Below are 26,595 nucleotides of genomic sequence, written 5' to 3'. Positions count from 1 at the left end.
TGATGGTACATGGTACACGTGATTTGCTTTGGCACACAATCAACGCGGAACAGACAACTACTTCCGGGTGCCCAGGTCACACGCTACGTGATTGGTGGAGCTGCACGAGCCGCAGCACCCTGGCTCCTATTTCGCCCAGCATGTAGCTTTTCAAAGTGCGCATGCGCAGAACCGCAAAACGTCATGAAACGTCACGAAACGTCAGAAAACTTAGTGTTTCCAAAAAAAAAAAATTTTTAATGAAAAAGAAAGGTGATTAGGGCGGAAATTATGCTTATTATATATTGCTAAGGAATAAAAAAATAAAAATAATGAAAGTTATTTGTAATATTATGGTAGGTGTATTAAGTAAAAATATCTAGGGGGTGCTGCAGCTCCGCAGCACCCTAGCACGAGCCGCCCCTGTTCCGCAGTACAAAAAAAGGTTACCGACCCCTGGTTTAGTAGATTAGAAAAACTTAAAAGACAACTAGTTTTACAACACTGTCAAACCTCCTGGGAAGTTATTAAAGCTTCGACAAACAAAAATTCTATCTACCTTTATTCCAACTTTTCGAACGTTACTCTAACTTTGCTCTGACAATTCTCTGAATTCTGTTTTTGATGCAAGAACAGTTGGTGTTTTTGTAACGATTTTATGGGGATTTTTAGTCGGAAAAAGTAGGAGGATTTAGGTTTGAAAATGTGGATTGTTACAATTAAGTACAAACACGGAAGTACGAAATGCGCTTGATGGAGTTTTATTCGTGAAAGAGTATAATGGAGTTTCGAAACGCATTGTAGTGCTTTAGTATTGTTCACATTATGAAGCAGGAAAGAGAAAATTCTAGCAGGGAATTTCATCTACAAACCACGGAAGCACGAAACTCCGTGTATTGAGTTCTATCAAAGAAAATCTCACGTTATTGTTGGGAATTTTCGCGAAGCTTCTTCTTTGTACTATTGTCAGTTGTGCGTTTCTAAACGCAGCTCACGAAACCAATTATCTCGATGTACAAAGAGAGGATGCTGCATCGCTTTTCATTGTCTTTGTCAGAAATCTTTACTGGCTTAGTTGATTCAACACGCTGGAAAAAAAAATCCCGAATGGACCCTGCGAGACTATACCGATTTCTGTTCATTGAATTTGTTGCATGAAAGAGTTTTGCCGTTTCTCATTATTTAACTGCTTGTTAGTCTTACTACGGAAGCGCTGCGTTTTGCTGTTATTAAACGTTAGACGATGACTGACATCTATGTATCATTAATTTCTATGTTAAAGTTTTGAATGGTTTAGTGTTAAACCTTTGCCCATCTATCTGTAATCCCAGTTTAGGAACATTTACCTGCGTTGCATTTCCACGTGGATTTGTTACGTGAAATTGCACGAAATGGCTTGTTTAAAGTGTTATGTACATTTTCTACAAAAAGTACAAATAGCTGATGAAAACACGCCTGCCCCTGTCACGTTTTTTCTTGGAGCAGAACCTGCCGTATACAACCTGCATGGGACAGCGCGGCCCGCGTCGTTTACCGTAAAACGTGCCAGTGTTTTATTTCTAAAACGCGCCAGTAATTCAAGCTACCCTATAGCAAAGCACGGCATTTCTCTACGAGGGTCTGAGAATCAAAAACGATAGTATACATCATTGTTTAGTGATAGTATACATTATTCGGCAACCTTTTAGGCGACGCGTGCCAATTTACTTGTTATTTTCATGTGTTAATGGCCTAACGTTCCTACTTTTGTTTGTATAATAGTTGTTCGTGCCAGCTGAATTCAATAACAAAGAGAAAGCAGAGTGTTTTGTGCGTGCAAGCTGGATTTTAAGACAATGGCATGATAAAAACTAAAAACAAGCAGTGTAACAGGTTTATTTGTTGCTTCAATACACAAACACAAATCAGTTGGGGTGCCATGAAAAAAAAACCTCGCGTGCCAACTTAAGATATGAAGAGTACTTGGCAACTGGCAAGGCGGGTTAAAATGTCAACATATTCTATAACGTGACGCGTGTGTAGAAAATTGCCCATGTCCGGTGTGTGTTCGTAAATAGCTGTATAATCACAACCTAATAGCACCAGGTCTTGCAAAGTTTTGCCCGGTATGTGGCCTAACTCAAACCTTTGAATTTGAATTCTACTGTACACAAACACCGGGAGTGGGGGCAATGGTTTGTCCGGAAGAAATCAACTCAACTTTGAAAAATAAAGGCGTTTTGGTCGCGAATTTTTATCACACATTATAAAATATATCTGAGCATTATACAGGTCAAAACTTTAAGTCGGCCCAGGCTTTCTGCATGGGTCAGGTTATGGGTTGGACCAGGTTTTACCCGCCTAAAAATATGGTGTAGTTGATATAAACGAGTCAAAATGTTCATCGCATAGTTACATGTAAACAGGCAATTTGTGTTTGCAATATACCTTCCAAAGAACCTTCATCGTACACAACGATCTTTTTTCATGTAATCATAGTTACCTAAAACTAAACTAACATAGTAGAATATAACGCATACCAGGGACCGGAACCCCTGACTCGCTTTGTAAATCCTATTCAGCCTAAACTTTATGTCAAACCAAATAACCGTTGAAGAATCAAACTAAAAAAATGACCGTCCGTTAAACGGTTTATGAGAAAAACCTGTTATAAGGCGCTATTCTTTCTGCCGGTAATACAATAAAGACAAAGAAAAAATTGCAATCTCAGACATCCTACTTTCAAACAAAACATCAGAAGCGAGCCAATATTTCTGTTTATTATTGCAAAGTATCGGCATGCATTATTGGCGAACTCCATTTCATTTTGTTCTTCTGAGTTTCGCCTAAAAATGACGCTTGTTAAAAAATAGCATAAAAAACTAAACAAGATTTAACTAACAATAATTTAATGCAAAAATGCAAATAAACATCTGCGTAGAAAATAAAACAATAATTTGCCGTCACCTTCTTTTACAGAAATCTGTTAATCATTCCTTAATCCGTCCCAAAACCGTCCAATATATGCCGTTTTCTTTTTTGCGCCATCAAAAGTTTCGAGGACTTCTTCCAGTTGTTCTAATTTGTAAATCAAAGATAAATCCAGTTGAAAAAGATGAACATAAATTCATTACTGGGATCAGCTCTGCATAGACGCTTCAGCTCTGATCCCAGTAATGAATTTATGTTCGTCTTAACTGATTGATATGATATGGTACAATTGATACTGGTCATATTAATATGGCGATCCCCTACTACGAAGCTGAAATGTGCAGCATACGAGGCAGGCAACGGTGCTTGTCATTTGACTTTCGGCGGATTCTCCACGGTGCCTGCGTAGCTGAGTTGGTAGACCGCGAGTCCCGGAAAGACTCCTGTCGTGGGTTCGAATCCCACCGCAGGCTAGATTTTCCTAGCCTACGCCTTGCCATATGGTGTCAGGCGTTTTGACTATTTGTACCCCTCATGTTTCGACTACTTTATACACCTCATGGATATTTTATATCCGATATTTTGCTCTAAAAATATTTTGTGCTTGTTTTTTGCTTTAGTACCAAAAGTTTAAAGTCAGAGCACGACACAAGGAACATATGGTGTATTTTGAAAAGATTTTATTACAGACCGGACGGAGGTAATTGACATCCTGTACACCACATACGGGACGTTGAGCTTTTCGATACGATCTGTCAATATTGAGGCACAGCGTACTACTCGTTGTCTTTATTCATATTTGTATATGTTGTACTTCACGCATTTATCGTTGAGCAAGTTTACAGCAGTGATTTGTAATCTTCTTTAAGATCAATAATGTGTTGTAAAGTCATCAGAAGTTAGCTGCGAAATTTAGCGACCACCTTATAAATATAATTATCACGACGCAGCTGTGTTCAGCAGCAAGTGACTGATCTATCAATACATGTGTTGTGTTTGTAGTATTGATAGATGTACTGATCTATCAATACATGTGTTGTGTTTGTAGTTTTTTGGTTTTGTTTTCTTGCATAATTTGTTTGAACATATTTATTTTCACGTTTTTGCGTTCATTTCCCGTTTTTCCGCTTTTGTTTTCTTCTGTTACATTTTCATCCTTTTTCTCTTGATCCTCGCTTCCGTGATCTCCCGTGGCGCGTCGTGATTGGTTACTTTGCTATAGGCGTGTGACGCATTTTTTCTCGTGTTTGTAAACCAGTTTTCTCCTGGCCCCGGTAAGTGTGCACGATTTTTGGTGCCGTTGTGCTGCCGTTGTGTCGTATTGGATCGTGTCGTGATTTAACAGCAGATGTTGTATCACTCATAATATATATTATTTGGCCAGTAGTGAAATCACTGTTGTACCTTTTGGATTTAGCGGCAAGACGATAGTGCATGGTCTTGGACGGTTTTACGAATTAGGTAGGTAGCCTCTGTTATTAGAATAAAATCGGGGTAGTTAGGAAGATTTCGCGTTACAATACAAATTTACCACAATAATTCCGTAACAATAATCCCTGCTTTAATCTGAACATCACAGTCTTTCCAGAAAAATACTCTTGTTGTGGGTTTGAATATGCCACCCCAGGCTAGATCTTTCTAGCCTACGCCTTGCCATAAGGTGGTGAATGCTTGGTGACCGGCTGATTCGGTATGACGCAATTAATAGGCCTGGTGTACTGTGATTTACATATGAGTGTATCGTGATCGCTGGTCTGATCGACGGTTCAGGTTTGATCCCAGTTATGAATTTATGTTCATTTTAATTTGAACTGAACAATGTTAAATAATCTGATTCAATTAATTTAGTTGTGCTTATTCAACTGTAGTCATAAACAGTAAAATGACCTTGATCAAACCCCTTTTCGCTTACTTGGCGTATTAGGTAGTGACTATATAGACTGCTATGGTGTAATCCCGAAGTTGCGTACAACACTTGTTGCATGCTTGGTCGACCGGGAATGTTGCACAACCGGAAGGTAACTGCTTTTAGCAACACGCAGACGTTAGTTAACCAGATTAAACGTAAAGAGCCATAAAGTTTTATTTTGCTCAACTGGCAATTGATATAGTTCATGACGCTTCGATGTCTCGTTCGGTGCTCCTGTTCATCAGGGTAATGAGTAATCAAAGGGTTATCTTATCATAATGAATGAGACATCGGAACGAATACAATTGTCGGTTGCGAATTGTTTTTACGTTATGTCAGGCAACAACACTTTATTTTATTTCATGTTGATCAACCAGAAACTCCCTTGCCGTTGCATCAGTCGCAAGGGTGCATAAGAACGCATCTTACTTGATAAAAACAACATGTGAGGAACAAATGTTGAAGCGCACTATTAGTTCACTTAAACGTTATTGATGTGTATCGTGGGGTCAAAGCGGAATCGCTTCTTTCGCTAAAATTAAATTCCTTAGTTGGAGACGCACAAAGTATTTGTACACATACGATCTCTACATTTGCAAAATTGCTGGCACTCAACCTGCATTGATGTGTATCGTGTGGTCCAACCCGAATTGCTTCGTTCGCTGAAATCTGATGCATTTGTACACATACGATCTTCACATTTGCAAAATTGTTTGCAATTACATTGGACTCATTTCTAAGATATTATTGTATGTTTGATGTCTTTTCAAATGTATTTTTCGTGCAACTTCACTCGACCTAGTTATATAATACAGGGGACTTTCTTTTTTAACGAACTGTCTTAAATCGGACCTGACTTCATTACTTAGAAAAGTAGCTTCCTAAACTAATGCACAATAGGCACGGAACTTTGTCATGTTGCAATAATATTTCGATCAAATGGATCTTGCTTTATGTCTTTAAACTCTAATTACAATGGAAACATGCCTAAAAATTCTTTACCCTCACTACTGAAAGCATACAAAACGGTTAGCAACATCGTGTTGACCTGTATCATGTTTTATTTAGCAAAGACATTTTGTAACATGAATATTACAGATTTGCAAAATATTGTTGCTGCTTCAATTCAGAGTTTTCTTCCACTTTTGACGAGCTGACTCAAAGTTGGGATAAACCAGCTGTGCTACGTCATCATCTAGTGCCGAACGCCTGTCGCGTAGTTGCGACTTCTGAATAAACAAAAAGCATTTTTGTGGTAACAACACAAAGTCGATAAATAGCCATGGTTTTAGTTCTTTTTTGTTGTCTCATCTCCGGAATACATTTGTTTTTACAAAACCAAAATTTTAATCAGTTTTGTTTGAAAACTCAGTTTAACAAACGTTTCTTGAAAGCTTTTGCTACAAAACAACAAAAAGCTTACTTGTTTGCCACGAAGTCCGCCAATTAGCAAGCCATCAGTAACAACAGCAACTGAAGCAAATAGAAGACAGAGTAAAACCAATTTGTGGTTCCACATCTTGCTGGAAAAGTATACTGTTTAACCTGACAGCGAAGCAATGGTACCCACCTTGAGAGCAATCTTTTTTCCTCATCAAAACTCACTGGCGTGGAAACCGTGTTCTGCCAGGTCATACAGACACGATAAATGCACGCAAAACGACTTCAGCCAAACTGCACAATTTTTACTTTTCCGACTTTTTTCGACAAAGTTCAGCAGATTGTTAAAGTAACGTAGTTTTTAATGTCAAAATTCTTAAAGATGTAGAAATACAGCAATCTGAAACTTGTTACACGCCAGCTTAACACTTGAAACAAGATTCAGTTAAACAGTAGCCTATGTAATGTTTTTTTACACAAATCAACGGCAATTTAGTTTTTCTTTAGATTGAATAAAAAATCCCCTCGGAAATTTTGATCGCACTTTTTCTGTCAACCTTTTTTTACAAATATCAACTTAACCAATACGCAATGTGCTCGATGGCTATCAGACAGGTTGCGTACAAAAGAACATAAATTTGCTAAAACTTGAAGTAAACTAAAACTACTGGTACGGTGGTCAAATATTGATTAGCATGCATTCAAAGCAGTGTTAGTGCTCACATGATTGAAAGTTTGTGCGCTTCCTGTCGTTGACAACATATCATGGGAAATTCTCTCCAAAACCCTTAGTTTCAACAAAGTTTCAATTAGCCAACATTTGTGTTTTTAATTATTTCGAAAATATCACTTTGTATACATTTTTGATGACGAACTCCGTTTTGATATGGCATTATGATGTTTGCCTATAAGAAATGAAAAGTTTATTTACAAAACGTTTTTTATTACAGTTAAAGTATCAATGATTACAATAGTTAGTTGTGAAAATTGCAAATTAATATCTAGATAGAAACGGAAAATTAAAAGAACTCTTTAATTGCATCGTACATTTTGCATTTACCTATTTTATTCAAAGTCATTTAGTAACTCGTCCAAAAAGTGCATTTGCCTTTGCTGCATCAAAGTCACGAAATTATTTTTGGTTGCCCTGAATGGTACCATAAACAGAAATTATTAGACCAGGGGTCTTCAACCTTTTTGGCTCAATCGCCCCCTTTCCAAGGCACTGGCTCAAAATCGCCCCCCTATGAGATTGTTATTTGTATAAAAGTTCTGCCTTTTAAGCAGATGTTTGTGGTTAGATTCTCCAGCAACAAGAAAGCTTCAGTTAACAGTTACAACCCAATTTAATTGCTACTACAGCATGTAGGTACCATTTCACGCAACTCTTTTAACGCCTCTGAGGAAATGTGTTCAATCATAGACAAAACAATATTACGATTATGCGCAAACAATCGTTTTCTTTTGTTAAACACAATGCGGCATTACTCGGTAGAGGAGAATCTTAAATGATACCATACAAATGCAGTTTGGGAAGAGCCTGTAGGCCTATAGGAAGTGTGAAAGCGAAACAAGTTTGAGGTAAAGCTCGTTTTCATGCTGCTATTTAAATACATTTTTTGTACGTTTTGTGATCTCGAGAGCTTGGTTGGGTATTTAACAAGTTTGAGGTAAAGCTCGTAAGTATGGCCCGTCACCATACATAGCCATAATAAAGTGTCCCTGGTGGCAAATTAAATGCCCAACCTTGCTCTCGAGATCACAAAACGTACAAAAAAATGTATTCAAATTGCAGCATGTTTAATCTGATGCGTCCTTTGTCCCTGGTGTTTGTTTGCAACACGAATTATATCTGCTTGTAAGTCAAAGTTAGCTGAGTCTCACATTTCTTGTACATATTTGTACAATTAGCAATGTTGAAATCGCCCCGTTTTGAAGTCAAATCGGCCCCAAAATCCAAAATTGTCAACATCGCTCCCTCGGTAAACGAAATCGCCCCCGTTGAAGAGCCATGTATTAGACAATTAGTTCAAGTTGTATTAATTTTTAGCGGATTATTTCATGTTGGTTTGTAAACCCGCTTAAAGTCCGCACGAAAAGTGTTGTGTTGGTGTGGCTCGTATTTATATTAAAAAAAGTTTTTGTAAAAATTGTTTATGGAACTTGTAAATAGCAGTTAAATTTCTCAAGATTTCCTTGCGTGTTGATATCCATGATGCAACTTTGCGACTGTAAACCACTTCTTACCCGTTGGTTAGCGGTGCATCTTTGTATCAACACCATTTGCGTCCGGCATAAGATTTATCGTTGTACATTAACATTACACAAGCCACCAATGGCAATAACACTAATTTACTCATCTTGTGGATTTATCTGCTACAAAACTGAAAAAAACAGATTTCGTTGCTTTTTTCTGACTTTTAAATGTCTGTGTAAAATGTTAGAAATTTAAAAGTTAGCTTAAATAGGAAAAAAAATGCCATTGACTGCAAAACGTTGTACATTATAATTCACCGATAAATATTTAATTCTTCTTTTCAAAGCACAAAATTTGGACAATAAGATGAAGAAAATGGGCCCAGCAAAATGTAAACTTTATTATAGGTACAAACTACCAATCAAATTTGTAAAGGTTTGAACAGCACACCGGCCGTGACGACTATTTACGGCAGTGCTCTTCAGCCGGGGTTCCGCGGAATCCTAGGGTTCCGTACAACCCTTACAGGGGTTCCGTGAAATTTAAGAGTCGCACAGGGGTTCACAGCGGTTTGGTGTAGCAATTCAAACAAGAATGATTCATAAGGTCATTGTTTTGAACAGCAATGCTCGCCTGTGCGATCTAGTTAACCTTGGTTACACCAGAGACTACTAAGTAGAGACTGCACGCTGCCCATTTAGCGACGACATAAATGGGCTGATATCTTTGCCGATACGCAACGGATCAAACTAAAATTTTGTACATAAGTTTGAATTAATTATTCTGATTTTTAGGTATTTTAATCTGATACATATTAAACTTCATTTGTGTTTTAAAATTGAAAATGTTCCCTGCAAGTATTAAGATCGGTTCCGCTTGAACGCGACCAGTAAGATATCAGCGTTTATAATGGGAAAGGATAGGAAAAAGTGGTGCTGTTGTCCGTTTTTTCGTGTTTACGTGAAGCGTAGGCTTTTAATTCGGATTATAATGGTTGTTAAACAAACTAGAATACTTTTTAAAAGATATTAAGGTAAAACACCCATCGGGCCCATGGAAATACAGGCCCAATGTAGTGGTAGAAAGTGAGATTTCTGATATGACCACATGTGTTTAGTCAAAATTGGCTGTAGGTTAGTTTTAAGTTGTGCTGCAGGTTTTTGTCGACAGGTCTCTCCTATACTAAGAATGTATTGACTGATGCACTACTTCCAAACGATTTATTTGTATTAATATTGTTGAACTGAACTTAAAAGAGCTGTGGTAAAACTTCTTTTGCAACTAATGTTGTGGTATTTTTTTTCTAGAATACAGTAACTTTAGAATGGTAATAAGTTGTTGATAGGCTCTGACTTAAGAAGATGGAGTTGCGTCACCGCAGCAACATGTTTAACCGCATCAAATGTGAAACCAAGACACAAGTTTATTGTTACTATTGGGCGTAGGCAGCCGAAAATTTTGGAAGGGGCCTAATTTGTTGTCCAATGCCGATTTTTGCTAACGCTCGGCCTAAAGGCGTGCTTTACCAAACACGCGACTTAACAAACTGTGGTTCAACGGGACAGCCAAACGATTTATTTACTGATTTATTCCATGTTTGCATAAATATATAAAAAGCATGGGTTTCGTGTAACAACTTGACGATTTAAAACTTGAACTTTAAAAATTTGGGAGGGGGCCATGCCCCCTTTGCGCTCCCTGGCTACGCCACTGCTTCCAAGTTACCGGTGCACTTTGTAAATCGATCCTCTTTATTGCCGTTTGGACAAATACATTCAACTACACCAGATGACCCAACACATGTGGCAGCGCTGCTACAAGGATTGGAATGGCAAGGATCAAGTTCTAGAATAAAACCACATTTGTTGTGTTTCAGTAGTTTACCATAGCAAATGTAGTTTTTTTTTTATTAAACTTTAGGTAAAGGCAAAAACAGATTGAGCTATCAGCGTTAAATTTGTTTTTGTTTAAGGTCAGTACATCTACAGTTGACGCTAAATACGCCGGTTATAGCCTGCACATATAATATAACCACGTTTGAGCAGTTACCCTCAAATTAAAATTACCGTCGCATATTATTCCATCACCAGTGAATCTAGGTTTACAAGTGCAAATGAAAGTCCCTTCAGTATTGTGACAATTGGCGTTTGCATTGCAGTCGTGTGTTTCCGCGGCACATTCGTCAAAATCTACCAATAGACAGTAAATTATTCGCTAAACTGATTTTTTTTATGACTAGAATTATTTCAATTTTAAAAATGGAAATTTGATGATTGGGAAACGATTATAAACAGATTCTCGTGACTTACCACAGCAGAAGCGTACTTCATAATCCGAACATCTATTGTTGTTTTCATTATTCAAACATATGACATTACGGATAAGAAAGAAAAGGTAAAGGTACATGCACTAATGTGAGATTAAGTTATCTGAGAAAATGTAGGTTTTCATGTTTTGTACAAATCCAGTTGACAACAAAATGGCCCCCAACTGCCCAACACATATATTATAATTACGTTTTACAGTAGTTTCCTTTTAGGGTAAATTTACTTTCGCACTCTATTCCATCACCAGTGAATCCAAATTTACAAATGCAGTTAAAACTTCCATCAGTGTTTTGACAAGTTGCATCTGCATGACAATCGTGAGTTTCCGTGGCACATTCGTCAATGTCTCCAGATTATTTTAATTGTCAAATTGAAAACATGCAGATGGGTGTAAAATCTAATTTTTTTTGTCAGAAGTTTTAACGAAAAAAATTAAAATTTGAAAACTTACCACAGCAAAATCGTACTTTGTAGTCCGAACATTTATGGCTTTTGTCCGCACTATTCTTACATATCAGACCCAAAATTGTTGAAAGATTCAAATTTTCGTTTGTAAATCTTGAACCATCATCAGTTCCTACCACCTTGGACAGCAATAGGTTCCGGGCAAACAGTAGGATTTCGCTTCTTCTCTCGAATTTGGTAGTCTCCAGTGCCGTCAGGATCGTCATCGTCATAGAAACGGGTCCAATTGTATCCAGGAGTGGGGCAAAGCGATTCTGAATGAAAAAGTAACTGAGAAGATATATTTTTAAACTAACAGAATCAGTCAATGAATTTACATGGAATATATATTTTGCCTGATTGGCATCTTTAATGCCAGCAAAACCGCAGAAAACAACAAAGTAAAAGAGAATAAAAGTAATTCAAAAACAAGGTGAAGTAGCAACAAATAAACTGATCAAATCGTGAGGACATTGCTTAGACTCAGTGCCGGATTAAGGGTCTGCTGGCCTGTAGGCATATTTTATAAGTGGCTGTAAAATCCAATTTTTATGTATAGAATTTTAACTAAAAATCGAAATTGGGAACACTGGGAAACGATTAAATACCAGATGCTCCTGACAACTTACCACAGCAGAATCGCACTTTATAATCCGAACAATAGTTGTTGTTCTTATTCAAACATACAAGACCCAAGCTTGGTGAAAGTTCAAGCTTTTCAAATCTGATGGTATCTGTTGTTGACACCAACCGGTAACCGATAGCAAATGGATTCGAACAGACTGTTGGATTTTGCTTTTGAGCTCGAAGTTCGTGGTCTCCAGTTCCGCCTGGATCGTCATCATCATAAAAACGGGTCAAATTATAGCCAGGAAGGGGACAAAGGTGGTCTCCAGTTCCGTCTGGATCGTCATCATCATAAAAACGAGTCCAATTGTATCCAGGAACGGGGCAAGCGAGCTCTGAATGAAAGAGTGTTATGTTTTATGTAGTTTTTGATACACTCCCACCTCAATCACCTATATAAAAGTCGTGCGGATCGCCTACTAAGTCATCTGGACAACGACACAAGGACTTTCACGATTCCAAACTGCATTCAGCACCGATGCCGCAAGGATTATGCTTGCACGGCACCACAGCTGAAAAGTTTACAATATTTTATTAGTTATAAGATTAAAAAACGCGAAACGTATTTTTCTATTCGTCTGTACATGTTCTCCTTTGACTGTACATTTCGTTTTAGGAAACATGCTTTGTAGTGACAAGTGTAACATTTCGTAAACTGTAGTTAGGCAACGACAGTAAATTGAGATTAAGTTATCTGAGTTAAAATCAGATTCTTTGCATTAATAAAAGTCCATTTGACACAAAAAATGCGCTGGCAATATCCTACACATTATAATTTACCCCTAAATTGAAATTACCTTCGCACTCTATTCCATCACCAGTGAATCCAGGTTTACAAGTACAAAAGAAACTCCCTTCAGTGTTGTGACAAGTTGCGTTTGCATGACAGTTGTGAGTTTTAGTGGTACATTCGTCAATGTCTACATTTAAGTAAGTATTGAGGCAAATTTTAGACATACAGATGGGTGCTAAATCTAAATTTTATGTCTACAATTAAAAAAACGAAAATATCTACGATTAGGCAGGAAATAAATTTAATGTAGATTTATTTTATGTGTCTGCAATTTCAACTAAAAAAAAAAACTAGGAAAAAGTACGAGATGGTGACAACTTACCACAGCAGAATCGCACTTTATAATCCGAATGTTTGTTGTTGTTTTTATTCAAACAACTCAGCCCCAAACTTGATGAAATTTCGACTTTTATTCTTCGATCGAGTTTCGATTTCGCCCTTGTCGTTTGGAAAGTTATAATTATAATTCAGTCCAATTGTATCCAGGAAACGGGCAAACGGGATCTGCAGGAAAAATGTGTATGTTGTTTGTAACTTTTGCTTATGCACTATAACCTAAAAACATGCTTTTTAGGGAGCTGTTAGCAGGTAGAATTGTTAAATCTTCCGGACTGACAGACTTTCGTCACTGGCTCTGCCAGTTCGTGGAAAGGTTCGCATTCAAAGGTGATGTTTTCATTGTTTCGATATCTGCGCTGGGAAGGGGTGTAGGTAGCCTGGTAGGGCTTGACAGGCGGTTTACAACGATCTAAAATCAAAAGAAACTTGGTAAAGGCGAAGAACATAAAATCGCCACAGAAAGGAACTTTATAGATTTGTTTGAATTAAAAAGGTGGTGGACAAATTTGAATTTAAAATTACAACCTGTTGCGGCCAAAGTGTTGTAAACGAGCCTAAAATTAGAGCCCAAATCCGGTCCGAGCCGAAAAGTACAAGCACCAAACCCGGGCGAACCCGAATCGTTTTTTAAAAGCCCGTTTAGGCCCGAGAATTTAATGGACAGGCCTATACATTGAAGCCTTAATAGAAAGACAAAGTGATCAAACACAATACACAATTAATTGTTCTTGAACAAGGCGTTTTAGGACTGATTGACATTAGGTCAGGTCCAGCAACTAGCTACTTCGCCAGTTAAATTTATTTGAAAAAATACTGACACAGAGTGTATAGTCTCATTAAAGCCCGTTTTTTTAGAAGAATCCTAAGCCCGAACCCGGCCCAAATAGCCCGAAACCGACCCGAACCCGGCTTGAACCCGACCCGAACCCGGCCCGAACCCGGCCCGAAACCGACCCGAACCCGACCCGAACCCGACCCGAACCCGGCCCGAAACCGGCCCGAACCCGGCCCGAAACCGACCCGAAACCGACCCGAACCCGACCCGAACCCGACCCGAACCCGACCCGAACCCGACCCGAACCCGACCCGAACCCGACCCGAACCCGACCCGAACCCGACCCGAACCCGACCCGAACCCGACCCGAACCCGACCCGAACCCGACCCGAACCCGACCCGAACCCGACCCGAACCCGACCCGAACCCGACCCGAACCCGACCCGAACCCGACCCGAACCCGACCCGAACCCGACCCGAACCCGACCCGAACCCGACCCGAACCCGACCCGAACCCGACCCGAACCCGACCAGAACCCGACCAGAACCCGACCAGAACCCGACCAGAACCCGACCAGAACCCGACCAGAACCCGACCCGAACCCGACCCGAACCCGACCCGAACCCGACCCGAACCCGACCCGAACCCGACCCGAACCCGACCCGAACCCGACCCGAACCCGACCCGAACCCGACCCGAACCCGACCCGAACCCGACCCGAACCCGACCCGAACCCGACCCGAACCCGACCCGAACCCGACCCGAACCCGACCCGAACCCGACCCGAACCCGGCCCGGGCTCAAAAGTCTGGTCCAACTTACAACTCTGTGCGGCCAGACAATAAGAAAATGGGTTTTTGTCACTCGTATTCGAATGCAGCTTTTTGCGGGGGAAGTGCTGTATTCGAATAATTTTTCTATTGTTTAATAATGCAGCATTACAATTGAAATCGTTGATATCAATATTTTTAAACATTTTGTGAAGACAAAAGCTTTATAAGTAAACTCTTTTGAAAATAGTTCGAATTGTCAGGCAACGTAATTTTTACAATACTGTTTTTCAGTTTGTCATAAATTAACAGCATTAACAGCTGTCCTTTCCTATCCTTTTGCAGATATCTTTTTGAATACGGTTACACAAATGGGTCTTGCACAATTCTTATCATTTTAAAATTGACATTGAAGTTTGTTTATTAAGGGTATTATTTGTTTTGGATTTGCCAAAAGTTCAATTTGATCTAACAACTTTACCTGTAAACACAAAATTTTGTTTACTTGTAAAACTTTTCTGACACTTTTAATGAACATTTGAATTGCAAATCATACTTACTTAACGGTTTTCTTTGGGGAAAAGCCAGATACACAAAATTACAGAGCACAAGTTTCAGTTTCATTTCGTTCGCGTTGCTTCTCAAAACGGATTTCAGCATTTAGTGCTCGGGTTTAACACGCTGTATTTGCTACAATTCTTGGGAACTTTTCTAACTTGGAGTGCATCCGTCGACACGGATTTGGGACTCGCTGCAACTTCTTGCAGTCCAAACAAACCACACCCGTTAAGGTGTGCCTTGAATGTTCGTAAGTGCATTGTGGAGATGTGTATAAATTGTGTTCACGCAGCACTACGAGCATTCTGGTGTGGTCACTTATCTAATATGACTCTCATGCTTTTACTTCCTGGTCCATGCGATTCAAATCATTGCGGCACTATTGCTGTGTACACAGACGATCAGGGATCTCCTGACTGTTTGGCTACTGGAAATTCACCAATTTGTCGCTAAGGCAATTTAGACGCTCGAAGGAATATATAAGTGCAGCTTTTTTTATTGGCTTTACCAACTCTGTGTTATGTCACTCTGTCTACTTCGGTTTATTTCGGTTCAATTTACGGTGTAGCTGCAGCGCGTTTACCATCGTTGCGCAGCTTGTAAATATTTTAGTGCAACTGGATTGGTACAATTGTTTCACCGAGCGAAATAAACTCAACCCAATTTTATAACCTTGGGAACTGCAAGAAATCCGGAAATTTTGTCTTAATTTGCTTGTTGTTTTGTTGTAACCTAAACTTGGAATTGCTTAAAAGTCGTGAGTTAGTTTAAAATCGTTTGGGTGTTTTGAATAAAATGATGTTGAGCCTTTTTTGTAATATTTTAAAGTGATGGTGCTAAATGATTCGTTGTTGGAGAGTCTGAAGTTTCTAAAACGGTGTTAGTAATGTAAAAGCATCGAGCCAATACATGATAAGCTACAGACAGTGCACATTGTTTCGACATATAAGGTCTCATCCGTTGGATGGCAACACTAGCCAATACGATCTCTACCAGCTGCGTTTATGAGACAATATAGGTCGAAACAGTGTGGACTGTCTGCGGTGTTATTTATAGACAACCAAGTCAAATAATTATTTAACAAAACAATTATTTAGATTTTTTTTTATTGTTATTTATATAAAAAAGTACGGGTGTAGAGGTAACAACAAAATCAAATAATGAACCAAAGCACGAAAAAGGAAGAAAAACAAGTAACAATCTCGATATTTGTTGATTTTGCAGAGCGATTGACGATGCCCACATTGGTGACATCGTTTTACAATTATTATTGTTGACTGATTCTGATTCATAAGCACTGTTGCTCTGCAATTGCCCCTACAACGTAACCCCACTGATCACACGCACATCACGCGCTGTTGTTGTTGTTTTGGGTCAGCTGACGTCAGCAGTAATGTTGATGCATCGACGGAATGACATAAGCGGCATGAATCACACCACGAAGAAATGTGGCCGCGGGGTTAAACCAGCAGAGCGTATTAAAACCCGGGCGTCAAACCAGTGCAAGGCATTTCTTGACTGATAAGCAAAGCGAACGCAATGAAGGTTTTACTTGTGCTGTGTACTTTTATATCTCTGTCTCTGGCTCAATGGAGTTTCTCATGTAAGTTTGTTAAATTTTTAGCTGCACTGATGAGATTTTATAGGTTGAAATAGTGTGTACTGTCAGTAAGCTTATAGGATTGTTATGGTTTAGACTTAGAGAGTTTCAGGTAGAAAAGACAAAAAACAATTCATTGTTTGGTGGTCCACCTTTGATGTGAAATAGAAATGCAAAAAAGTCTATTTTATTATTTAGTTCTAAAAGGCGCACATCCCTTTGCGTGAAAGTTAAATTTGAATCCTCATAAATGCAGACATTAGGTTGCGATTATACCTTTCCTGAGATTTTCATCAATTTTGTTTTTGTTTTTAGTTAAATGCAAACCACCTGCGAGGCCCAATTTTGGATCCTACCTTCCATTGAAAACTAGTTACAGCTATCGTCAAACAATTACTTTCCAATGTGATTCCAACTACAAACTGGAAAAACCTGTCACCAAAACCTGTCTGTTTGGAAGGTTTCTACCTACGACTACGGTTGTCTGTGGTAAGTAAAAATTTTTACTGGTATTAGTGCGGGCTTCGGCCAAATGGTTTGCAACCTACCTTATTATGTTTTTATTATATTTCATTAAGGAACTGGCGATGTCGATTTTAGGCAAACCTTAAGACACGTGTTGCCACAATTAGCATCATAAAATGGAATTAAAAATGATCTTTCTTGTAAATGGTAGGCTTCATATGGAGATGAAATAAGCTATAAGCTTCAGAAAATGTTTGATTTTGTGGTATATTAAGGGCATGTCGATCCTTTGTCTGGCAGGACCTATTATGGCTGGTGTAAATGCAAATGCTGTTCCTACGCACTTTGCCCAATAATAATATGTTGTTGTGATTATGATGTTTTTCAAACTTGCGCCCAAAACTTAAACATTGTTTGGCATTAGTTGACTTTGGTGATGAAACCAGAGGCATATAATCTTCTTAACAATCTTCTGTATAAGATCATGTTGGCTTGGGTTTATGAGTTTGCCTGTGGAGGTTAATCTCTGCCAAAAACTGCTTGACACACTTTCGAAAAAGCACCCATTTGGCCCAATACGCATGTGACCGATTCGTATTTTTCTGACATCATTTGTGTAAGAAGCTTATAGTACACCACTTGGGCACGCTTTCCTTGACGAGTTCATATTTAATCCTGTAATCTATTTTTAGTTCCTGACCCGTGCAACCCGAGTCCCTGCGGTACTGACGCGGAATGCAGTGATACATCGGGAAGGGCTGAATGTTCCTGTCCACCCGGCTATATCGGCGACCCGTTAACTAGTTGCACAGGTAGCAATAGAGCAATTAAAAACAAATTCAAAGTCTTTTTGTGTATGCAGTGTATGTTAAACTGCAGACAGTGCACACGCTTTCGACCTATAAGGTATCATCAGTGCAGCTTGTGGCGAGAGATCGATAGTATTGGCGAGTGTAGCCATCCAACGGCACTCCAGTTTGTTGGGAGTAACAGGGTAAAATTCATGCCTCCCCTGGCTGCACTGACGGGACCTTGTATGTCGAAACAATGTGCATTGTCTGCAGCTTATCATTTATTGGCTCGATGCTTTTACATTGTATCTTACTTTGGTATTTAAAAGTGTTTAAAAGGTTTAAGGATAGGGTTTGTTGACGGGGTGATTTTTTAAACACGCGAATTGTTTATAGCGCATAAATCTTTCACATTGCAATTTGCAAGTATTCATTAATTACTTTAATTAATTTTTTTAATTCTTTATTAATTTCGCACAAACGGCAAAACTAAGCTATCAACTGCAAGGAAATCGTTTGTCGATGTGGTTCTTGATTGCAAATATCTTCTGTTAGATATTCGCCCAAACTGATCACAAAAACTAATGTCCGCCAATATATGAATTAAATTTAAGATGTTTCAAAATTGTGTACGCAAGACGAAATATACATTTAACCAGAAATGCTTGTCTGTTTCAAGTTATAACAAGCTTCTGTTTTTGTTTATTTGTCTGGGTGACTTTAACACAGAATCTTTTTATTTCTAGCTTCTGACCCGTGTGATCCAAACCCTTGTGGTACTAACGCTGTGTGTGCAGACGACCAGGGATCTCCTGACTGTACTTGTCCGTCTGGAACTGCAGGAAACCCGTTCATAAGTTGCACAGGTACATTGTGAGTTCAGAGTGAACTTTCAAAAGGAACAAAGCTCAATTATTTATTTTTATTTATTTGTTTGTTTAGTGACAGATTTGACTTGTAAGGCAATAATTTCCTTGCCAATGCTATTGTTAACATTCATTCTCTCCGTTGATCCTTTAAACCCGCCCTTTTTTTAATCTACGTCCCACCCAATCACTAACGATTTTGAGGCTAAATCACGTGATTCCTTGCAATCTTGGTCTTCGCTTGTAACTATAGCATGATTCTCATTTTTAGTTTCTGACCCATGTGATCCTAATCTTTGTGGTACTAATGCTGAATGTTCAGACAACCAGGGATCTCCTGTTTGCACTTGTCCGTCCGGAACAGCGGGAAATCCGTTTATAACTTGTACAAATACATAAAGCACAAAGGCATTTCATAGGATCGTTTACTATTCGTGAATTGTTACCAGCTGTTGTTGAGTGACCAATATGTTAGTTGAAAAAGTAATCAATTGCTTGTTAACCCATGCTAAGTGTCAATTTTATTGAGTTCATATTTCCTGATTTATTTCCAGCTATTGACTTGTGCAGTCCCAGTCCATGTGGGATTAACGCTGAGTGTGTTGTCGCTTCGGAACGAGCTGTTTGTTCTTGTCCAACCGGATACGAAGGAGACCCGTTGACTCTTTGCACAGGTGACGAACCCACAAACTTTTTGCTTAAGTAGGGTAAAAATCGGTGAATCCTACTTAAAGTCACAAAGTGATTTAAAATGATACACAATTGCACCAATCAACGAAGTTTTTAATTGTTGTACTTTATACGCATGTCGTTTTTAAAAGAGTTTATTGTTTGAGGCCTGTGAGTAAACCGCTGTAACATCCAGGGTCAAAACTTGTGTGCAAATTTGAATCAGGTTTTTTTTGTCATTTTTTGAATAACTGGCTTATCACTTAGACTGCATTACCAGCAATGTACCATTTTTACCAACCTATACAACGCAAGTCCCGTTGCTCAATTGGGACAATTGGGAACCCGTTCACAAGTTGCACGGGTAACATATAGTGATAATCGTTTGGTATTTGCGAATAAGCAATAGTAAAACTTTGCTTTGTTCTAATATTTTTTCCTTCTAATATATAAAAACCTTGTTGTCCAATGAAGAATATAATTGTCTAAAAGAACATTGATGCATATTATTTCTAAACTGTGGGTAAAGCATCAGCGATATATACGAATCATATCCGATTTTATTTGTTTGTGGTTATTTACGAATACTCTAGTCAACTTTCTTACTCAAGCGAACATCTATAAATTATGGGTATTTTTGGAAAGCGAAACACAGATAGAATTGATACCTAGAGAATTGTGTACAGGAAATAACTAAAATATTGCGTTATGTGCATAACCTTTTTTGAATGAGGGGTGGTTTGCCTTGTGTTTACTTTAGCAAATTTGTTAAATTTTTAGCTTCTTCTCCATGCGTTCCTAGTCCTTGTGGCACCAACGCATTGTGTACAAGTTACTGGGGATCCATTAACTGCACTTGTCGATTTGGAACTACAGGAGATCCATTGATTAGTTGCACAGGTACATTGGCGCTGTCGTTAAATAGATTTGTTTGAATTCAGCACCATACATGATTTACAAGGAAACAGTTACCTCGCTATTGCGATTATTGACTGGAATTTTACATATTGATTCTTGAAACGAGTGTTTTCTAAACTTTTGTTTAACCACATCCAAACGAATTACCAAAAATCATAGAGTTCCCTGATGTATAAACATTTTTTTGCACTGCTGACCGATTTTGACCCTGAAATTTACACACGGACTGAAATTCAAAACGTTACACATATTTGGCAATAAAATCGCAAAAATCAGTTTATCATCCCCGAATGCACGGACAAAATATTTCAAAGCATTTGACTTGAAAAAGTAAACGGCCCGGTAACGAACTCTACGCGGACCGGCACTGGGCAGCGGACCGGCGGTTGCCGACCACTGTGAATTACTTTTAGGTTCAAACAATTGAACTTTGTTTGTGCATTAACATAAATTTGCATTTTTACCCACTCAAATGGTGTATCCAAGCACCTAACGTTACTATCTTGTCTATGTACGTATATACCATCCTGAAATACCTTTTTGTGTGATTAGAATTTAACCTTCAAAAGTGATTTTTAGTTTTCGATCCATGCGATCCCAGTCCTTGTGCAACCGATGCAGAGTGCAGCGAACGATTTGGCAGAGCTGAGTGTTCATGTCCACCTGAATATTCTGATGGTTTCCCTTTAACCAGTTGTAAAGGTAGTATTATTAACCATTTTTCTTTCATTCAATAAACGACAAATATTTTTTAAAACATTGTGGTAATGGAATAAAATCCTGGGTAAAATCGCCCTTTGTTTGAACGACTTTTTTTTCTTTTATAAAGGTTCAAACTTATGAGGTCCAAATTACACGACTTTCCCCTATTAGTTCGATTTCTAAACATATTTTCGACGCTGTTTAAAGACATAATTTTGCATTTTCTGTTTTTTGTTTTGTATTTCTTTTTTATGTTTAATTTTACATTGATCTGTCCACTTTTTAAATTGCAGACCCGTGTGAAGCCAATCCTTGTGGCAACGGTGCAGACTGTACAAACAATCAGGGGTCGGCTGTCTGCTCTTGTCCATCGGAAACCACCGGAAATCCCGAAGTTAGTTGCACAGGTAATTCGAAGAAATGATTTATAGTCATCACGTGTATATCCAAATTTACTCACAGTGTGGTCCTCAGTGCACACAGATATCTTAATCTGTATATTCTACTTTTGGTTTTTAGTTCAAACAACGTTTCAATGTGTGATGTTGAAGCCAGGACTTGTTTACTGGTACAGCGTTGTTTTTTAAACCCAGATTGTTCCGGGGGTTAGAATGATTCGATTAGAAGTGAATTCTGGCAAGGATGTTTCTTAATAGTGACTGATTTTAAAATACCAATTGCAATTATTCATTAAAAAAACTCATAGAACAAAAAGCAAACATTCAGTCAGCTATTAGGTACATGTGCAAGGTGAAGACAGTAATTAGGAATTTAACACTTTTTTTAAACCCGGTGGCCCATTAGCAAATAGCTTTGTGACCTAAGGGTTAAGAACTATTGGTGCAAGCTTTAACCACACCCTACTTCCTGCACATCTGACTGAAAGTTGTAAGGGTCTATTTATAAACAGGCATAACCTATGTAAAAAATTAACACAACTTCTATAACATTTCATTACTATACAATTCGATGAGATAAATACATAGTTGTTTTTATTTGCAGATATCACATGCCCACAGCCTACACCACCAGCTAATGCCCAAATTACAAGCCTCAATAAATCGTACGAACCCGGGGACATTGTTGTAATGATCTGCAATCATCCTTATGTTCATGATTATTTCAAAAATGGTTTTCCTAGTTATGAATGTGGAAGCAATGGAGAATGGATCGTAAGCGAGCTTGTTTGTGAAGGTGGATATTTTATAGTTTATAACAGATTCGTTAAGATTGCGTATTCGTGACAAAATTAACAACTGCTTCACAATGCACCTTGGGAAAAAACATTTAATTTTTTAAGTTTTTCAGTTGTTATGTACAAAGATGTATGTTTTGCGGATAACATACACGGATACAATATTTAATGTATTTTAAAGATACTGATGTTGGTCTGTACAGGCTGAAAAAAAATCTAAATCTGTTTGAAAATTTGACTTCTTAACCAGGAAGTACTCGGCAAGCTTCTGTGTACGCCTAAGCCAGTGGTTCTCAACCAGGGCCCATGGCCCCCCACGAGCTGTGTTCCAGGGGGCCACGGGTGTAGATTCACCAAAAATACCCACTAAAAGCCATTTTCATTTTTAATGCACAGAATTAAGTGTGTGTTGCAAATAACTTTATTCCCCAATTTAATCTACTATTTCACATATTATTTGTCTACTGTATATTGCGGTTTTTCACGATTACGGATTCTTGTTTACTCTATTTGACCTGTTTAAAGCCGAAATTGTACCGAATTCCAACACGAGTTTGCCATTTACATTTTTCATGGAGGCCATAGGTCTTGCAGGGTTACATAAAGGGGCCACGAGGTCCAAAAGATACTTTTAGGGGGCCACGGTCCACGAAAAGTTGAGAACCACTGGCCTAGACAAATGGAATATATGTGGCGCATAAACTGATGTGTGGCCGCAGCGGGCGCATATAAATTTACTCACAGTGCTTTTGTATTTGCAGTTTCTTGTTGTTGTTATTTGTTTTACAACTTTACAATGATCTGGTCAGGCAGTCATTTATTTTTGTTTACATTCAAAACAGTAAACACTCGATAGAACTGATAAACATCACCTGTTTAACCATGTTAAGGTTATACACATGTATAATGTTAATTTCAGTTCAGTAACAAGTAAAAACTTGTTGGTAATGGTCATATGTCGTGATCTCTACATTTCATTTCGTGATTTGTTTTAAATTGCAGACCCGTGTGAACCCAATCCTTGTGGCAACGGTGCAGAGTGTACAACTGATTATCGGAGGGCGGTTGTCTGCTCTTGTCCATCGGGAACCACCGGAAATCCTGAAGTTAGTTGCACAGGTAATTCGAAAAAAAAAAGATTTTTAGTCATCACTTGCATATCTGAATTTATTCACATCGGTCTTCAGTGTACTCATGAAGCTTGTATGTATGTCCAGACGCATGAAAATCCATGCTATGCATAATCTTCTGTGTGTCCTCAGTGTATACATGTAATGTTGCTCGCAGTAGTCATCAGTGTACTCAGGGATCATGCCCAGTAACATGAAATATATATTGCACATAACCGGGAGAGTGTGTGCATAACGTGAACATCCATGTTTACTCACAGTGCCCCAGTGCTCTCTGGGGGCCTTGTGTGTATGCCTATTTACAGGAAATCAATGCGGCACATCAACTGAAGTTCGGCCAAACTGTGCACATAGAAATTTGGTCACAGTGCTTATGCATTCGCAGTTTTTTGTTGTCGTTATTTTGATTTTCAATTTCACAATAATCTGGTCAGGCAGTCGTTTACGTTATGTTGATTCTCGAAACAGTAAACACCAGATCGAACTGTTAAACACCTGTTTTACCAAGGGTATACACACTTACAATGTTAATTTCAGTAACAAGTAATAACTTGTTTTAAATGGTCATATGTCGTGAACTTTACATTTCATTCGTGATTTATTTTTAAATAGTTGACCCGTGTGAATCAAATCCTTGTGGCAACGGGGCAGAGTGTACGAACAATCAGGGGTCGGCCGTCTGCTCTTGTCCATCGGGAACCACCGGAAATCCTGAAGTTAGTTGCACAGGTAATTCGAAGAAATGATTTTATTAATATCACATGTACATCTAAATTTACTCATGGTTGTCTTCGGTGTATTCGTGGAGCTTGTGTGTTCCCTGAAAACACGAAGGACCACTGTGAGCAACATTAGATGTACACACTGTGAACAAAGATTATGTACCGCACAGATTTCAAGTGCCTGCAGTGTGTACTTCTATTGTTGCTTTCAATAGTACTCGGTGAATTTAGGGAGATGGTGCTAATGCCCAGACACGTGAAAATCTATGCTGCACATCAACTGGTATGGAGCCACAGCGTGCACATCTAAATTTGCTTGGAGTGGTCCTTATAGTGATTTTTTGTGACACCTAAACATAAGACTAAAGCATTTAACTGCCATCAACAGTAACCTTGCAATCAGCTCTTAATAACTGCATTCAACGAAGTCACTATACAACTGCCCAGTAAACAGCACTGAGCAATCAGCGAAGCATACACACCGCAAAATTTGGTTAGAGTTGTAAGTGAGCCAGAAATTGGTGCCTTAATTCGAAGGAACAAGCTCGAAACCCAGCGACAATCTGACATTTGTCGAAATAAGCACAGACGTTGGATTTAACATTGTAAATATCCACACATATGTGATATAGTGTGAAATGTGAGTCCAGCCAAAACAACCAGTTTTATTCAAAGTAAAGAGCCCGAACCAGCCTGCACTGTCTGGCCTAATTTTCAACCCTGTTTTTGGTGGGCAATGAACGTGAAAGTATGTTTTGCAGATATTGATCCGTGCGAACTAGATCCCTGTGGCACCGGCGCTGCGTGCGTAAACAACCAAGGTTCACGGGTCTGCTTTTGTCCACCTGGAACTGAAGGCAATCCAACAGAGAGTTGCGCATGTAAATATGAATTGTGCAAAACCACCAACGTTCTCATAATTTGTGCAAAAACGGTTTTGTTTGTTTTGTATTTTAACGAAACAATGTTATAATTAGATGATTCCTCGGTTAAGCTAAATGTTTAATTACTTTTCAAAACAAGTTTAGTGATAAAATCATAAAGTTTGTATGATTCAGACCTAATATGGTGATCCAATTATTACGTAACACGTGTTGTTTGGCGCCCCCAGTGTTTTGTGTCGTAACCCAGGATGATCGAGTAGTGGTTGACACGTTGTGAAGAACGGATGTGTATTACCCATTAGATTTTATGTGCTGAATTAACTGTTTCAAAAAATGTTGCAACAATTATTTAATTCAGGTCTGCACCGGACGGTAAAGGCGTGTAACAAAATGACCTAATTTATATGACATCTGTGTTTTTCCAGCAACTGATCCATGCAAACCTAGTCCGTGTGGCCTTGGTGCAGTGTGCACATCCGATCAAGATACTGCTACTTGTACTTGTCCACCTGGAACTGTGGGGATTCCATGGGAAAGTTGTCCAGGTAATTTGAATTTAAACAAAATCACTTCAGCCGCTGATATTGATTGTTCATTTGGCGAATCTGAGGCTTGACGTAGGAATGTTAATTTTAGCCCCTAGCCCCATCCCCACTCTCACTGTAAACTTAAAAAAACTGCGCTCTTTACGCAATCTATCGGTATGTAGTGAACCTGTCTATTGTGAGTTACTTGCTCTGCCAGTTCAGTAATGACAGTATAGAATGTCATCTTTTTTCTAGCTGTTGGTCCATGTAATCCTACCCCTTGTGGATTGGATGCCATTTGCACTGTAGAGCAGGAAGCGGCCATCTGTACCTGTCCACCAGGAGCTGTTGGAAATGCATTCACTAGATGTTTAGGTAACTACCACTAAGAACCAATATGTTCTATCTCGAATTTAGCTCGACCATAATGTCTTTTCTTGAAATAATTCTATATCGCGAACATAAGGCAAGTGCAGCACAGGTGCTTTGAAATGAACACAAATGACGAATATGTTATCGGCATGTTTAACCTTGTTGTTTCTTTGTAGTTTTGCCAGGTCGTTGATTGAAAATGGAGTTGGGATATAGGAAATTTCATCCGCTGCATGTTTCCAACTACAAACCCAACTTTGACTGATAGATAATTTTACATGTTTGGTGTTGCACAACAAGTTGCACTGATTTGCATTTTAGAACGAAAGGGATATTTATAGTTAATGTTTTCTCTTTTTTCTGAGCGTTATTGTATTTCGAAAAGACATCAGTAAACATTTCTTGGCTGGTTGCAACTTATTTTTTAAGTCTTCTTCAGAAAACATAAATGTGTGTGGGTTTGAATTAAACAACGTTAGTTTGAAATAAACCAAATGTAAAATGACATTTGTATGGTTTTTCTTTTTCTATCGCTCGTTTTGTTGCAAATTTCAAGAAACTGCGCGGCAAATTTCACGGAGAACGGCTCAGATGTTAATAGGTTATATGCAAACCGTATCAAATCCCTGGCGCCAAGTAATTAAATGCTATCGTAATCAAGAATTCTCACATAAAAATGTTAAATGAAATTACAAATAAGATGCTTGAATAATCATTTGATGTATTTGCACACAAATTTACACAC

At 38.6% G+C, this 26,595-nt stretch overlaps 1 protein-coding gene across 2 annotated transcripts; it reads left to right on the top strand.

The window, feature by feature from the left end:
- The first annotated feature begins 16,498 nt into the window (after positions 1–16,498).
- On the top strand, positions 16,499–26,329 carry LOC145230255 (uncharacterized). 2 transcript variants are annotated; one of them, XM_080095639.1, is made up of 15 exons: positions 16,499–16,612; positions 16,925–17,098; positions 17,767–17,886; positions 18,612–18,731; positions 19,286–19,405; positions 20,181–20,300; positions 20,898–21,020; positions 21,314–21,427; positions 22,023–22,214; positions 23,218–23,334; positions 23,958–24,074; positions 24,829–24,948; positions 25,377–25,496; positions 25,734–25,853; positions 26,027–26,329. In XM_080095639.1, exons 1-15 carry the CDS (start codon positions 16,549–16,551, stop codon positions 26,041–26,043), a joined length of 1,758 nt encoding a protein of 585 aa, XP_079951765.1. In that variant the 5' UTR covers positions 16,499–16,548; the 3' UTR covers positions 26,044–26,329. The 2 variants fall into 2 exon arrangements, with proteins under 2 accessions (XP_079951765.1, XP_079951766.1); XM_080095640.1 differs by lacking the exon at positions 23,958–24,074.
- Positions 26,330–26,595: the final 266 nt, after the last annotated feature.

Source organism: Phallusia mammillata, chromosome 5 (assembly GCF_965637545.1).
Source record: "Phallusia mammillata chromosome 5, kaPhaMamm4.hap1.1, whole genome shotgun sequence".
NCBI classification, from domain to species: domain Eukaryota; kingdom Metazoa; phylum Chordata; class Ascidiacea; order Phlebobranchia; family Ascidiidae; genus Phallusia; species Phallusia mammillata.
This window is presented reverse-complemented; position numbering and strand designations above follow the sequence as displayed.